This window comes from Triticum dicoccoides, chromosome 1B (genome assembly GCF_002162155.2).
Source record: "Triticum dicoccoides isolate Atlit2015 ecotype Zavitan chromosome 1B, WEW_v2.0, whole genome shotgun sequence".
Lineage (NCBI taxonomy): Eukaryota > Viridiplantae > Streptophyta > Magnoliopsida > Poales > Poaceae > Triticum > Triticum dicoccoides.
The window spans coordinates 418,445,409-418,460,002 of record NC_041381.1 but is presented as its reverse complement, the minus strand read 5'-3'; the positions used below and the strand labels follow the sequence as shown (position 1 = coordinate 418,460,002).

Genomic DNA, 14,594 nt, shown 5'->3' with positions numbered 1-14,594 from the left:
TTTCATCATAACTATTTATTACTCTATTGCTTGGACCATAGTCTACATAGTCGCGACTAATCGATGGGCGCGGCGTGTCGCCGCGCGGGCTAAGCTAGTAGTGGATACTATGTGCAAGAAATACAGAATTTTGTTATTTTTGTGTACCTCGCATAAAACATATTTTGGCATTAAACTTTACAAAAAGTAGTATACATCCATAGGTATGTGTGTATTCTTTGAAACATGAAATTTGAAGAAAAAATATTCAAATTTCGGGTTCCATGGAGTTTGAACCCTATTAGTAATTTCCGGTTAATAATTACTAGTATCATATTGACTTCATAATTAACATTTCCTTATAAAGGCCTAATTTCAAATTTTGCACCGGGCCCCAGATTCTTAGGTACGGCCCTGGTTGATACTATATATGTACTACTAGCTAGCTACCTAGGTAGGATAACTGATGAATGAACATGTAATATGCATGCATAGTTTAGTTTAGTGGATGTTTAATTAGTCATGATCGATAAGAACTAGTTAGTGTGTGGTTAATGTATGCATGTGAAGAAACAATGTGTATTGATTCAATTATCTCATCGAAATTAATGTGGGACAAAAACGTGTTTTTATATATTGATAATAAATTAGGCTAATTTTTTGTTGCTTTTCAAAATAATAATAATGGTGTTCGGACAATGCACAACGCCCGTGAAGATTTATCCCATTACTGACGTTATAACATATCACACACCATAGGTGTGTGTGATATTTCCGTCGTGTAATTATATCCAACGCTATAGGTATATAAAATAGTGTTGACATGGGCTCCAATGCCAGCACTATATTTTAACAATAACGCCATATTGGTGGCGTCGAGTGTCCACGTCAGCAAGGCTCTTTTGGCACGGCATAGTTAGGCTTTTTGCACTAGTGATTGGTTCTACTTGAGCTGCACTAACCACCCCAACTAGCCCGCCTGATATGATTAGTCACGCCTTTTTCCCTCATTTCTTCCTTCTTGTTTTCATTTTTCCTTTTTTTCTTCTTTCGGTACGATTTGTTCATTTTTTTTCCTTTTTTCATTTTCTTTTTCCTTTTCCTTTCTTTTTTATGCTTTTTTTTATTTTCCAATTTTGTGAATTTTTTTCAAATTCGTGAACTTTTTTTCAATTTCAATGAACTTCTTTCAGATTTGTGAACTTTTTCTTAAAATCATAGAACTTTTTTCAAGTTTAATGATTTTTTTTCAAATTCGTGAACTTTTTATTCGAAATCGATGACTTCTTTTGAAATCGATGAACTTTTTTTCAAAATCGGTGAACTTTTTTTGAAGATTGGTGATTTATTTCAAAAGCGATAAATATTTTTTTAATTTGTGCACTTTTTTGAAAATTGATTAACTTTTTTCATATTTATGAACTATTTCTTAAAATAAAACTATTTTTCAAAAATACGGATGACCTTTTTAATAATTTGTGAGCTATTTTTAACCCTGCGAACAGATTTTTTCCACAAATTTTTGAAATACTAAAAAATGAACGTTCTGGTTTTTCCCCCTCTGAACCAAGTCTGAGCTGGGGCTGGTTGAGCGACCGAATTTTTCATTTTGAGGCCCATTTGGGCGCGCACATGAGCGCCAGCAACACAAGCGCCGACCCTAAAAGAAAAAAATATTCAGGCCAGCCGAGAGAACAGAGGATTGCTCCCCACTTCCGCCTTCTACAGGCAGATGCGTACAAACACAGTGCAAACATAGATACTTTGCATCAGGCTCTTCTTCAAAATCAATCTTTTTAACTTGTATTCTTGACCGCTTAACTAATATGCAGGCTATGACCAGAAATTGCGACTTTCATCTGGCAGTGTGTTTCATCGTAAATTAACGTAGAGCTACCAATAGCGATGCAGCTCATTGGGAGGCATGTCTGGTTGATCCAGCCCCATGATCCGTTTGTGATCCCACTCCATGTGGAATTTAATTTTTTTGAGCAATAAAACTTGGTGATACCCCTCAAAAAGGAAAATATGGCGTCGTCCGCAACACCACAACACCTGCAGAAGCGTTGCAGTGTGGGGCGGGCAAGCGGCCTAGCGGGCAAGCCCGCCCCACTTGCATCCTTAGTTGGAGCACAAAATGCACTAGAACTTCAACAATCACATATAACTTGCAATAGTGTATCAAAAGGGAAATAGGAACATAACCAAAAATATTCGAATGGAACCAATGCTTGTACTAATAAACTACTCCCTCCGTCCCGAAATACTTGTCGAAGAAATGGATAAAATTGAATGTACCTATAACTAAAATACGTCTAGATTCATCCTTTTCTCCGACAAGTATTTCCGGATGGAGGGAGTATCTTGACTTCCTGTAGTACTTTCCAGAGCTCCAGACCGAGATCACCTTGTACACCACCCATCTGTGGACAGTATTTAGCATAGCATGTTCCCTTTAAATAAAGAAAAGAAAAGGATAAGATTACACGCAAATGTTTGCTCAAAAATACATATGCGAATAAATGCTAATCTCTTTCTCTAGTTTGAACTAATAACCCAAACAAGGTTTCTTTGCTCTATCAAAATATCTGCATGTTCTGTTTTGAAGACTGAATTTCCTCTGGCCCGCTTTTTCTGCACTGCATGAATCTTTTTTGTTCGAATTGACGCACTGTCTGAATCTTCAGATTCAAAAATCACTGGTCCGTATTCAGTTACAAGTAGAAAACATTTGTGACTCTGAAAAAACGTAACGTCTGACGTTATTCCCCTCCATCAACAGGCAACCAATAATTGTCATAAGATGTCATAATGAATCTGCCAACTTCATGAGCAAATACGTGTGATGCCCACTAGTTATTGAAGTGGTTGTTTGGATAGCGAGTAATTACCCTCAGTTTTCTCAAAACCTGTTCTAAGAATATTTTGTAGAAAACCAGTTTTTACCAACAATCTGTTAAGTAATCAATTGTAGAAAATTCTGTTTGCATTTAGAAAGCCTTAAACAACGCATGCAGAGAACCACGTCTGCCTACCTTCACGAAAAAAGTAAAAAACTGGGTGGATGTGATTCCATTTGCATGCAGGTGGGGCACATTGGATAAACGCACCAGTTAGAAACTAGGAACTAGGTTGTTGGAGTTAGGTTAAACGCGATACAAAAACGACTAATAGTCGTTTTTCCAAAAGCTCAGTTTTTGCATGTTACGAGAACCAGTTTTGGATATCTTTGGGGTAGTTAGAGAAAACCAAACAGAGTTTTAGTTTTTTACGCTGCTAGACGAGTTTAAGAAAAACTAGATCTCTAAATACTCGCTAACCAAATAACCCCGAAATGTCTTTCATGGAACTCATAAATCGAGTTTACGGAAAACAGGTTATGTTATTCTTATATAAACCAAGCTTGGTCTGAGGCATAAAATCAGGTTTACTTGTACCTACAAACCAAACAATTGACTTGGTGACTTACTTACAGTACTACCCTTCTTTGTCAGTCAGATTATATACCCACTTTGATTCAGCACAACCTTCTGTAAAGGATGATGGTTGGAACAAAAAAATAAAGATCTAGTCAGAACATATTGAAATGCCAAGTTAGTGCATTTACAGAAACAGGAGATCAAAAGATAAAGTGGGGTTATTATCTCATAAAAGATACAGAAAAGTCATACACTCATATGCATACTAATCACAGAGGGGTCATTGTCTAATATAAGAAAGGACAGTGTACAAACATCATATGCATACCATAGAACAGCTTAAGGCAGATAATTTTCAAACCACAAAAGACTCAGGTCCACTTGATCATCACTCATATAGGAGTAAGTGGTCTCCAGGAAGGTTGTAACCTCAGGGTGTTGATCAAGCTCAACGAAAATGTAATCATCAATCAGTGGAACATCAAACTCTGAGGTAGGGTCTTTCCTGAAAAGTTCAGCAATGTGTGGGTCTCTACCCTTAGTGAAGTCACATTGTCCATTGAACTTCTCATCTACAGGATGGATGAGTTTCATTCCCAGATACTCACAAGCAGAGCATCCACCTAATTACCAAGCAGACACCAAAAGGAAACAATGATTAGCTTGGATTGCAAGGCAAGAATGCATTGAGCAACAAAAGTTGTATTATATTTCGTATTGAATGGAGCATATAATACAAAATTTCCTTGGCATCTCAAAATCAATTGGAATGAAGCTGAAGTAAACAGTTCCTATACAGAATTAGATGTTTCAGCAAAATGCGCTTGCCACACAATTAAATGATTGATCTAAGAAAAACACCTTTCATGCTAAATGAGTAAATCTGTTGCAAATACTCAACTTTAGAAACTCTTAGTCTGGTCCAATGTGAAAGTTCAGTTGCTACTCAGGGCTATCACATAAACCAAACTCAAAAACTCCCTGTTTAACCCAAAATTAATTTTAGTGCAAGTGTGTAACCCAAAGTTAAGTGTTTTGCACGTTTAATTCATGTTTCCGCCCTACTCTCTTTTAGTATTAAAAAATTCATTCCGTAAGATGAGATGATAAATAAAGAGGGTCCGCGCAAAAACTATACGTTACTTGCCAATGTTAATTTCAGATAACAATATCATGTCTAAAAACCCAGTTAAGTGTAATATGAGAATTCAGTCATATGAATGAACTAATGAAAAACAAGGAAAACTTGGCATACCAGTTCTTCCTGATAATGTCACGGGACAGCACAAGGTCACATCATCCACATCTTGAAGTGAAGCACGAATCTCAGCAAAAAACAGCTTAGGCTGATTAGGCTCGCTCTCAAGAGATGCCAAGAAGTTGACATGATAATAGCTGTCAGGAACCAAAGTAACCAAACTTTTGCCGCATAGTAGATGAATCTGATAAAGTTCCTGAATAATGACAATTAACCCATGTCAGAGATGCAGCAGATTGAAGGAAAACCAAAATATAAATCAGCCATTAGGCAAACGGGAATCAGCAATATTACCCCAAACTGGAACGCAAGTTTCTTGAGTGCGATGTTTACTATACCAAGGCAAAACTCCTGATCCCCCTTGAAGGCATGCATCTTGATCCTTAACGCTCTATATGCTCCTTGGCTTAGGCTCGGCGAGCTTGGTGGCGGCTGTGTGAGAGCTAAACTGGAAACAACCAACTTGACAAATTCAAGCACTATAAGCGATGAATTGCTTTGCGGCCTGAGGTCAGATAATCCAAAAGCTAATGGGTGACCATGAATTCCATGCTTTGCAAGAAAAGCATCTGTAGGAGCACAGTTGACAATGAAAAAGAATTGAGCCTCGCGAGCTGCGTCACTAGGGAGATGCGCTGCCAGAATGGCAGCCCTGAAGGCGTCGTCCATGCGGTTTGTGTGGAAAACACCTTCTCTGTCAACAAGCACGGCGGCATGGTGAAGGTTGCCATGGCTTCTGCTCAGGTAGGACATGGCCTCTTCAGCAGACAGGGTGGGCGCGTACGCCCTCATGAAGGCGACGAGGGCATCGAGGGAGCGGCGAGCCAGGCGGAATATGGCCTTGCAGCTCAGCATCATGGGCTGACGAACCTCCTGGCTCGAGGAAGCGGGGAACACCGCATCGTGCCAGAGACAGTTGGCGAGGATGTTGCAGACGGGGTCGTGGAGGCCGTAGGCGTAGCCCGCGAGCAGCATGCCGCGCGCGTGCCGGCCGACGATCTCGCGGTCCATCATGGCGAGCGCCTGGAGGTGGTGCCGGTGAACGGTGTCCAGCAGCGCTGCCTCGAGCGGGCTCGGCTCCGCCCGGGGCTGACGCCTCGGCGGCCCCTCCGTGCCGGCGGAAGGGATCGGAGGACGAGGCACCTTCACGATGCGGCGGGGCTCGACGCACACCGGGCCAAGGGTCACATAGTCGATGGTTTCGGGAGTCACTCCATATTTCTTTGTCAAATCCTCCATCACACGGCGATTCGCCGCCGCCAAATCGGGCGCCATTGCTGACGGAGGAGGGGAGAGACGGCGAGACTGATACCTAGGGTTTCCGAATTGAACTTTTGGGGGAACGAAAATTCCTTTTTCAAATATAAAAACCGAATAACCGCGTGGGGGTGGGGCGCTATAAGGCCTTGTACAATGAGAGGTGCTTAGAGAAATAAATCAGGCTTTTCTTAAGCACCGGTGCTTAGTTAACCGTCTCTTCTGTAGAAATAGGCACCGGTGCTTCAGAAAAACCTGGTTTATTTTTCTAAGCATCTCTCTAAGCACCTCCCACTCTATAAGGCCTAAGGATGGGAACTTTCGGGACATGGAGCCGGCCGAGTCACCCCATGACGACTAGTCCTGGCCATCTCCGCCCGACCCTATCGGCCCACCCAGGCCCCGACCCTAAAATCCAGGGCCTAGGTTCGATGGGCTTGCCCGTGGGCTGGGCTTGGGCCTGAGTTTTAATCCCACCAGCAGGGCAATGGACGGGCTTGGGCTTGGCATATTGGCATTTTAAGGAAGAGGCCCGGCCCACGACCCTATGCCTAAGGGCTTTTTACTAGATGGACTGGGCTTGGGCTTGAAAAGTAGGCCCGACGGTAGGGCCTGGAAGGGCCTGGGCCTCAGTTTTTTACCGTGGGCTTTTTTAGGCCCGGCCCCAAGCCCGCTCGGCCCATGGCCAGGTATACGACTAGCCCCATTCCCATCCTAGGATATGCTCAAAAGTATTTGCTTTCACGATCTAAAAAAAGGGCGGCTGATAGGCGCCGGTCGCCGCGCAGCCACAAGATTAGCGCATCCTTGACCGCCCAATTAGCGAGCTATCCCCTACACGCATTCCCTCCTTCCTCGCGTCAGATCCAGCGGTGTTTTGATCGTCACCCTGACCCCCTTGCGCCGCTTGCCAGCACACCGTCGCCGTCCCCCGACTCGTTGTTAAAGTATACCTTTTGTCCATATCACATGTAATAGGAAACTAGCACAATATCCCATCGAATATTGTAGTTTGATTCGGCTGATGATTTGCTTTGATTTACCTTGATTACCAAGGCATGTACTCCTATATGTTGTGAATACAAGGCAGCCCATGTGTGGCGTACAAAACACAAAACATACTTGTTTTCTTGGTAACGGATAACTCGATCCGGCCTCCTCCAACCCCAATGCTCACCACCTCCGATCCAATCTCGCCTCCACCCCATGACGACCTTAGGCGTCGCATCGGCTACCAGCCCCAGCCTCACCTCCACCCTGCTCGCACCCATGAACTCCACCTCTGGCACCCTCGTCACCGCTGCTATGCCCGCGTCCGCCTCCTCGGATGTGCCCGTCACGCTCGACCTCCACGCCTCGAACTTCACCAAGTGACGGATGCTCGCCCGCGTCCTTCTCGGTAAGTATGACTTGCTCCCTCACGTCAACGTCGTCAACGTCACGGCAGACCACATGCCAGACTAGACTCACGATGACTACGTCGTTCGGTCCTGGCTCTACGGGTCCATCTCCGACAAAATCCTCGACATAATCATGGTGGAGGATCAAATGGCCCAGGAAGCATGGATGCTCATCACCAACCTTTTTTCTAGACAATCAGATGACTCGGGTTGTTTACCTTGAGGCAGAGTCTTGAGGTCTCGTCTAGGGTGACCTCTCCATCACAACCTACTATCATCGTCTCAAGGCACCCCTTCTCCGACCAAACTCTTGTCCTCAACTGCCTCCGTGGACTCAATCCATGCTTCTCCGACATCACGACGATTGCCACCATGCAGAATCCCCTTTTGTCGTTCAACCAAGACGAGGTCCTTGCTGACCCTCCACGGGACCCAGCTCGCGAACTCTATCGCGCTCAGGATCCAGACGGCTCTCTATGGTGGTGCGCCTCCCCATGGCGCCAGCGGCTCCACCCCCTCTGGTCCTTACCGCGGCGATGGTGCTCAGCATTGCAGCAGCGACGCTCGGCACGGCTACAACTCCGGGGGTGGCTCCTCCGGTGGAAACCGCAACGGCGACAACTGGCGTAAGAAGAAGGGCGCCGGCGACGGGAACGGCGACAACAACGACCGCTCCAACTCCCACGATGGGAATTTCCAGCACAGGGCCTCCTCCTTTGTTGGTCACTGGGTCTGCTTCAATCCCTATACGAGGCAGGTCCAGCACCTTCAGACGCCTCCAACAGCACGACCTAGTGCTGTGTGATGCCCCGAGACCGATGTGCCAATTGTCTTCTGTTTATTCGCCAACGTTGCCATGTCATTCGCTTGTGTGTTGCACTTTGCCATGTCATCATGTGCATTTCATCTACATGTTTTTTCAAGACTTGCATCCGTTCATGGTTGCCGGGACTCCCAGTTCTCTCTGTTGTCCGTTCTGAGTCCTACCACACTCGCACGCGCCCGCGACACCTCCGAAATATTATTTTATAAGTGGGATAAAAATGTTCTCGGAATGGGTTGAAATTTGGAGTGTGTTCTTGTTATATTGTAGGTAGACCGCCTGCCAAATTTCGTAAAAATCATGGTAATCAATTTATGCATCATATGAATTTGTGCCCATGGTGTAAGTTGGAGTATGCCATGTCTACTGCATGCCCATATCATTTCATAAAATGGTAAAATTGCTATGCTTGCTGCTATGTGCATGCCAAGTCAGCATCATGATGTTAATGTTTGTGTTCCCAGATTTTTGAATTCACGGTTGCATATTGTCTTGACGATTCCCATGAACTTGTTGCTCCTATTGATATGCCATGTTGCATTATTTGAGCTCCATGATATATACTAGCATGACATGCCATTTGATGCCATAGTATAGCACTGTAGCAACTTTGTTTCATGCCTCCAACATGCCATCATATTAACTCTGCTCATGCATGTGCCCAGTTTTTCAATAAGTCCTAATTTGTAACACAACATTGCATTTTGCATGGAGCATATTAAATTAACCAGGATGCTTATGAACCTGAAAAGGAAAGATGAATTTACGTATGTTTTTCTACTTTAATTGCATATCAATTTTGTTCCCATATGGTTCTTGTAGCATGTTGATTTGATGCTTGCTATGTGCATACTTGCTGTTTTGGGCAAATTGCGGTTTAAACTTGTCTTGTGTGTGTAACATCCCAAATTTCCAATTTGGAATGTTATACATAGATCATCATCGCATATCATATTTTATTGCATTTTGGCTTGATCTTAGAAATTTCACGCAACTCAAGGACCCACGGAGAGAGTTGGGAATTTCGTTATTTTCATATTTGAGTTTTTCTCAAATTTTGAAAATAGGATCGTTTGGTTTCATTTATTTCATCTTCAATTATTTCTATAATAAAAGTATGGAAGAGGGAATAAAATGACTTTCCCAAAATAAACAAATATTGAGGATTTGATAATAAAATAAGATAAAATTTTATTTTGGAGTTTATTGCTATTTTATTTGAATTTAGGAAAAATGCGTGTTTTTCAAAATTGCATTTAGGCCCCAGATAAATATTCATCTGGACTGGCTTGAGTTTAGAAGCCGGGGAAAATTTATTTTGGGATTTTTAGAGTCCGTTTAGTATTTCTTTTATTTGTTTTTCTGCGCGTAATGTTTTAAAAAAAACGAAACCGACTTTGGGCCGTGTTCGGCCACGACTCCGCCTGGCTGGGCCTTTATAAGGCGCCGCCCGAGCCCACCCGAGCCTCAGCCTGCCCCGCACCAAACCCTAACCCTAGCCCCGCGTCGCCGCCACCGCCCCGCCGTCGCCGTCCCGCCGACGACCTCACCGGAGGTATCCACCGCCCCACCGCCGGCGGTTTTCCTCGAGAAAACCATTCGGTTTTCCCGCCGGATTTTCGTTCGTTTTTTTTTAAAAAAAACCTAGATCTGTTTTTTTTTCGGTTTAGTTTATTTAGCGGACGTTCGTCCGTACGTTCGTTTTAACGAACCGTTTTTGTCGTTTAGCCGCAGATAGCGAACATTCGTTCGTTAGCCTGTTCGTCCGTTTTTCTTTTTCTCGGATTTTCCGCGATTATTTCTGATCGCGATTTCCGATTTGTTTTTCGTTCTAGTATAACTTTTCGCTCGTTTATCGGAATCAGGCGATTCAAGCGCCTAGAGTTTTGTCTCGAAACCCTCTTTCTGATTAATTAACTCAAACAAGTTTTTGCTTCTGTAAAATTTGACTTAGATTCAGATTAGTAAATGAAGCTTGTTTCTTTCGCCGTTTGACTTTTGTTGCTTCATTTGATTTGATTCTTTTTGCAAACCGGAGTTCTTAAGTTAAACTTTCTGGTTAGATCTTTTATTTGAGTTTTACCCATGCATTAGATGAATACTTATTGTATGCTTGTTTGTTTGCGATAGAGTACCCGGAGTGCGCCGCTTGCTACTTCGAATCTCTAGGTTTCATGGATCATCAACAAGGCAAGTAGCACTTTGATCATACCTCTTTACTACCCAGTTTTTATTGCATTAGATCAATCCTCAAACAATTGCATGATTAGGATTTGATTAATATGTGGGTTTTGGGAAGTAGATGAGGTAGTACCTATTACATGTTTTATTATCAAACCCTTGGGAGTTACTTCTACGTTTGCTTATTGCCATGCTATGCTAGTAGACGTGGATTGGGTGAGTATATCCATGACAGATGTGAGATTTTTATTTAATGGTTTATTTAAGGTGGCAACTTTAATACACATCTGGGTGGATTCAGGCACCTGGGTATTCCAGTGATTGCCTGTTTTCTTTATGGACCGCCACCCAGGCTCAAAGGGATCATGAGATTATTCATGCTAGAAACTTCCGTGTGCAGGCACAAGCTACTATGGGCTCTAGCATAGTTGATTAAGTCGTGCGAACTCTTACAGTGGTAGACTAGCAGATGTAGGAGAAAGTAGGTGTAACTATCTACCCGATTGTAAGGTGCTAGCGCTTCTGAAAGACTATGTCTCGGTCATCCGTTTCTCAAACATCGTGTAGTGCAAGAAAACCAACGGCGGAGATCGAGTCTTGTGGGGAAAAGTGCGCAAACCTCTGCAGAGTGTATAAACTAATCATGGTTAGCTGTGTCCCCAGTTATGGACGTTTTGAGTATCCAGTACTTGGATTATCATGTGAATCTCATCATGTTACTTTAATTAATATTGTTGGGTTTTAATAATGATGTTTAATTGGGATTGAGAGGGTGTCTACACTCTCAATGTTTAACAACCACCATGATAGTTAAATAAAATGTATTCCTTTGCAGTAGGGAAAAATTGGCTTTACGCAAAAACTGTAACCATAGAGCTTTCCACCAGCCATATATGCATGTAGTATAGCTTTATTATTTCATCTATCTCTATGTGTTACATTGCCAGCATATTCCATGTGCTGGCCCGTTTTGGGCTGCAACATTCATGTTGCAGACTTTTCAGACAACGAGTAAGGTGCCTTTAGGTCATGGTTCTATACTCAGTGATGCCGTTGGAGTTGATGGACTCGCTTATCTTCCAAGTTTTCCGTTGTTATCGTTATTAGATGGCCTTAAGCCATATTTATTGTAATAAGTTCTCTTTTGAGACATTCGATGTAATAAGTGTGTGATTGCTACTCTATTATAAATCCTTCAAGTACTGTGCGTGTTAGCATTACTGATCCAGGGATGACACTGATGCACAGAGATCAGACTGTTTGAGGTCTGGTCGCTACAAGATGGTATTAGAGCACACGCTGACTGTAGGACACGACCACTAAGCTAAAAGCCCTAGATCACTACTCACTCTTCTCATTTCTGACTCCTCGTCTTTTCTACTCTTTTAGGATGGCGGATGTAAGGAACAAGTTCACGCAACCGGATGAAGATACACCCTTTGGACGTCACTTGAAGGAAGTCACTAGATACCTGAACATTGGAGTACCAAGCTTCACCGGAACCTACAACGCCACTTTACCTGAAGAGGAGCGTTGGATGGTTCAAGTTCAAGTTCCGGGAAGGACGTTCATGCCCGTCACTGAGCCCATAGAGTTTTCCTTTGATGCACCAACCTGGAGTCTAGGAAAGAGCATGTCAGCCTACATCACAATGGGACGCATTGGAGAAGTTTACCACAAGGATCTCAAGGATACTATCTACCAGATTTGTGGGCGCGAGATGAGCAATGGGAGATGATTAGCACCAGGGAGGATAGATCAATTGCAGCTTTCATCCATGAGTTAAACCAGCACATTCGACGCCAGGAGAACCAGATGTGCACAGACATGTTAGACCTGAAGAAGGCCATGACCAAGATCACAGAGCTGGAGGAAGAACTCAAGTCTACACGCGATGGATATGAGGAGGAAATAGCAACACTGGTGGAGAAGAATGATGATCTGAAGAAGAAGCTAAGAGTGTTCATGGGATTTCCCGCAACTGGAGGAGAAGATGATTGCACTTGTCCAGAGAACTACATCATCAGTGATGACACCAACTCGGACCTAGACGATAGCGATGATGACTATGTTGATGAAGTTGGAGCAGATATCATGGAATCTTCGTCGGAGCAGTTTTTCTAGTCGACCACCATAACAGTAGTAGCATTCCCCCATGTATCTAGTATAGTCCGAGCACTTTGTAACGATAGTTAGACCGTTGTATGCCCTTGTTTGCATTGATTGAAGTGATTTTGTTTGCATTTGTCTCATGTGCATATGGGTAGTGTTTTCTCTCTAGACCTCATTCTATTCTATATTCTCATCTTTTTCTAAACCCTCAGATGCCTCCAAGACGTGACAATGGATTTGCTTTTCCACTGGAGCTCACCCAGTTGATCCAGCAGCAGAATGCGTTGATGCAGTTGCTAGTCCAGAATCAAAATCAGGGGAACAACAACAACCCACCACCACCACCACCTGTTGATCACTTAACCCATTTTCTTAGGCTAAATCCGCCGGTGTTCTCCAGTAGCACCGAGCCGATTGTTGCAGATGATTGGCTCCGCAAGACAGCAAGGGAGTTAACCACTGCAGGATGCACAGATGCGGAGAGTGTGAATTTTGCCACACATCAGCTGGAAGGACCCGCAGCATCATGGTGGGAGAATTTCACAGCCACTTATCCTATTGACACTGTCACATGGGATCAGTTTCAGCAGGCTTTCCGTACTGGCCATGTTTCAGCAGGAGCTATGGCCATGAAGAAGCGTGAGTTTCACAACTTGCACCAAGGAGGACGAACAGTTGGCCAGTATGTGGATGACTTTAGTAAGCTAGCACGTTATGCCCTAGATGACGTTGCTACGGATGCAGCTAAGCAGGAGAAGTTTCTGGAAGGATTGAATGATGAGCTGAGCATGCAGTTGATGGTAGCAACTTTCAACAACTATCAGGAGTTGGTAGATCGTGCTCTTATGATTGAAGGGAAGTAGCATCAGATTGAGAATCGTAAGAGGAAGTATGGACAAGGGAAGTACAATTCTGGAGCTCAGCAGAAACCATGTTTTACCCCGAAATCGGGAGGACATTTCCAGCATACCCATGGAGGAGGAAGCTCGCACAACCATAATGGCCCCAAGAATGGTACGGGAATGGAGGAAGCAACGGCCAAAACCGTACCAACCCGTCAACCCCAGCCAAGAGAGACCTGAGCCAAGTCACTTGCTTTAAGTGCCAGAAGACGGGACATTATGCCAATGAATGTCCTGAAGCCCAGAATGGAAATGGCAATGGAAGCTCAGGAAAGAAGCCGAACCCTTTCAACAGGGGACAGGTGAACCACGTTAATGTGGAGGAAGTTGAAGCCCAGCCAGATGCAGTAATATGTAAGTTTTTGGTTAAGTCATTTACTGCAACTGTTCTTATTGATATTGGTGCATCGCATTCATATATATCAAGGGTATTTGTGGATAAGTATAAACTGCCCACCAAGGTTCTTAGAACACCTATGTTAGTAAGCTCACCAGGAGCGGAGTATATGGCCAGTCGAGAATGTTTTCAAGTACCATTGAGTATAGCTAGGCATGTTTTCCCCTCGGATTTATCATTTTGGAATCACAAGGTTTGGATGTAATTCTTGGTATGGATTGGCTATTGATGTATGGAGGAAACATCGACTGCGCTAGTAAGTCAATTTTGCTTACCACCCCAGAAGGAAGGAGGATCAAGTATGTATCACGGCATGAGCCGAAGAGGACACAATTAAATTCCTTATCAGGTGTTGTGCATGAGGAAGTACCAGTGGTGAAGGATATCCCTGATGTATTTCCCGAAGAGTTGCCAGGCATGCCACCAGATAGAGACATTGAGTTTTTGATTGAGCTTTTGCCAGGCACAGGGCCGATATCTAAGAGACCGTACCAGATGCCCGCACAAGATTTGGAGGAAATTAAGAAGCAAATAAAGGAGTTATTGGATAAAGGCTATATTCGCCCAAGTTCTTCACCTTGGGGATCACCAGTGCTTCTAGTGGAGAAGAAGGATGGATCATTAAGGATGGTTGTTGATTATCGAGGACTGAATGAAGTGACCATCAAGAACAAGTACCCACTGCCGATGATCAATGATTTGTTTGACCAATTGCAAGGAGCTAAGGTATTTTCCAAGATTGATCTACGATCAGGGTACCATCAGTTCAAGATTCGAGAGCAGGATATACCTAAGACAACTTTTAACACCAGGTACGCGCTATATGAGTATACCGTTATGTCATTTGGTCTGACTAACGCACCTGC

General features: G+C 43.6%; 1 protein-coding gene across 4 annotated transcripts; it reads right to left on the bottom strand.

The window, feature by feature from the left end:
* Window positions 1-2,123: 2,123 nt before the first annotated feature.
* On the bottom strand, window positions 2,124-5,987 carry LOC119338616. 4 transcript variants are annotated; one of them, XR_005164087.1, is made up of 5 exons: window positions 4,951-5,987; window positions 4,654-4,852; window positions 3,727-4,021; window positions 3,449-3,509; window positions 2,124-2,432 (listed from the first exon to the last, which is right to left on the bottom strand). XR_005164087.1 is itself a non-coding variant. In XM_037610924.1 (4 exons), exons 1-3 carry the CDS (start codon window positions 5,929-5,931, stop codon window positions 3,738-3,740), a joined length of 1,464 nt encoding a protein of 487 aa, XP_037466821.1. In that variant the 5' UTR covers window positions 5,932-5,987; the 3' UTR covers window positions 2,124-2,432; window positions 3,727-3,737. The 4 variants fall into 4 exon arrangements, 2 of the variants coding, with proteins under 2 accessions (XP_037466821.1, XP_037466811.1); XR_005164088.1 differs by having other exon boundaries at window positions 3,453-3,509; XM_037610924.1 differs by lacking the exon at window positions 3,449-3,509.
* Between the last annotated feature and the right edge of the window lie 8,607 nt (window positions 5,988-14,594).

Coding starts and splice junctions, on each gene's coding strand:
- LOC119338616 (XM_037610924.1), bottom strand. CDS start 5,931: ATGGCGCCCGATTTGGCGGCGGCGAATCGCCGTGTGATGGAGGATTTG. Junction 4,853..4,950: donor AACTTGCGTTCCAGTTTGGG/GTAATATTGCTG, acceptor GTCATTATTCAG/GAACTTTATCAGATTCATCT. Junction 4,022..4,653: donor GACATTATCAGGAAGAACTG/GTATGCCAAGTT, acceptor CTTGGTAATTAG/GTGGATGCTCTGCTTGTGAG.